Below are 1472 nucleotides of genomic sequence, written 5' to 3'. Positions count from 1 at the left end.
AAAGAAAAGCACCCAGCTGGGACACCAGCTGTCAGGGAAACACCCCTGCCTCAGATTCAGACCTTGGGAAAACATCTCACACCAAGGACGCAATACTGGAGTAAAACACATCCCACACGCTTGGCGTTGTGCTGCCAAACAGTGTTCTGCTGGCAGAGCCGGGCTGCAATCGCGCAGCAGGCCTGTCCCGTGCAAGAAGCTGCCCGCCCCCTTGCAGCAATCCCAGCAGATACAGGCTCAGGTGTGTCCCAAACAGGTTCCTCCCACACCCTGCCTCCTACCTCCAGGCATTTCTGCTGGGAAGGAGATCCCCACATCTGCTTTACCTGTGGAGGGTTTATGGCCAAAGACTCCATTGAAGAAGGCAGGCATCCGGATGCTGCCACCAATGTCAGAGCCCACACCTATGACTGAGCAGGCAGCTGCCAGGACACTGCCCTCCCCACCTGTATGGGAGAAAAGTCAGAAAAAACCCACTAGCTTGTGGTGCAAACCATCCAGCAAAGCCGGAGCATCTCACGGTGGCTGCTTCCCTTTGTACGCAGAGGGAGGGGGAGCTGCCCCGGCTTTAGCCATGTCTGGGGGATGTGGGCCAAAGGGACTTCTCTGCCAAAGTGCCAGACCGGCAACACGGTTTGCACAGAGGAAGGCAGAGCCAGCCAATGCGATGCTGGGTGCAACATCTGGGAGGTGCAAAGCTTCTGGATCCTCAAAGAGCCTACTGCACTGCCCAGGAAAGCAGCCAGTGAGCTCTGCAGGAGCCCAGCGACAAGTTACAGCCACGTGTGGAGGACTTGGCAACTCTCTCCCTGCTGCATTCTGACCTGCTGCTCTTGCAGGACCATGCTGCAGCACCAAGGGCTCACCTGAGCTGCCACCCGCGATCCTCTGCAGGTCGTAGGGGTTGTTGGTCCGTCCGTAGACCCGGTTGCTGGACTCGTACCACATGCAGAGCTCACTGCAGTTGGTCACGCCCAACGGGATGGCACCAGCCTGCTTCAGCCGAGACACCACTGCTGCATCCGAAGTGGCAATCACGTTGCGGCGGTTGACCAAGCCAGATGTGTTGGGCATCCCTGCAGTGCCAGGGTTCAGAGACGGAGGGAGGCGTCAGGGCCAGCTTCCCCCAGATCATCCTGGGGACAGCAGGCTGCAAGGCTGGTCACAGGGACCAAATCTGTGAGAAGCAGGTCCCCACAGCAAGAGCTGCTCCCCTCAGGCACCACAACCCCACAGCATCTGGGTGCCAGAAGTGTACGCAGTAACATGAGCCCAGGCAGAGAGGGAAACGGAAGCTGCTTCCTTACTAGCGCCCTGCCACGGGCACCCACCACCTCGGAGGGCAGTGGCCAAGAGGGAGTGAGTCACAACCTGTTAAACTGAAGAGAAGGAAGGGCAAACCCACCATGCAGAGAAAAGGCCTCCTTGACGGTGAAAGGAACTCCCAGCAAGGGGAACTTCTCTTCCAGGTA

General features: G+C 58.5%; 1 protein-coding gene across 1 annotated transcript in view; it reads right to left on the bottom strand.

Moving 5' to 3' along the window:
- Window positions 1-1472, bottom strand: part of FAAH2 (fatty acid amide hydrolase 2) — a gene marked incomplete at its 5' end in the record, with an annotated part of 6182 nt that overhangs the window by 4191 nt on the left and 519 nt on the right. The window contains 3 exon segments of the mRNA XM_009867515.1: window positions 327-446; window positions 867-1076; window positions 1406-1472. Coding sequence (XP_009865817.1) covers window positions 327-446; window positions 867-1076; window positions 1406-1472 — 397 coding nt within the window.

The sequence above is a fragment of the Apaloderma vittatum genome, unplaced genomic scaffold (assembly GCF_000703405.1).
Source record: "Apaloderma vittatum isolate BGI_N311 unplaced genomic scaffold, ASM70340v1 scaffold28660, whole genome shotgun sequence".
Taxonomy (NCBI): domain Eukaryota; kingdom Metazoa; phylum Chordata; class Aves; order Trogoniformes; family Trogonidae; genus Apaloderma; species Apaloderma vittatum.
Note: the sequence above shows the minus strand (reverse complement) of the source record. Positions and strands in the feature narration are given on the sequence as shown.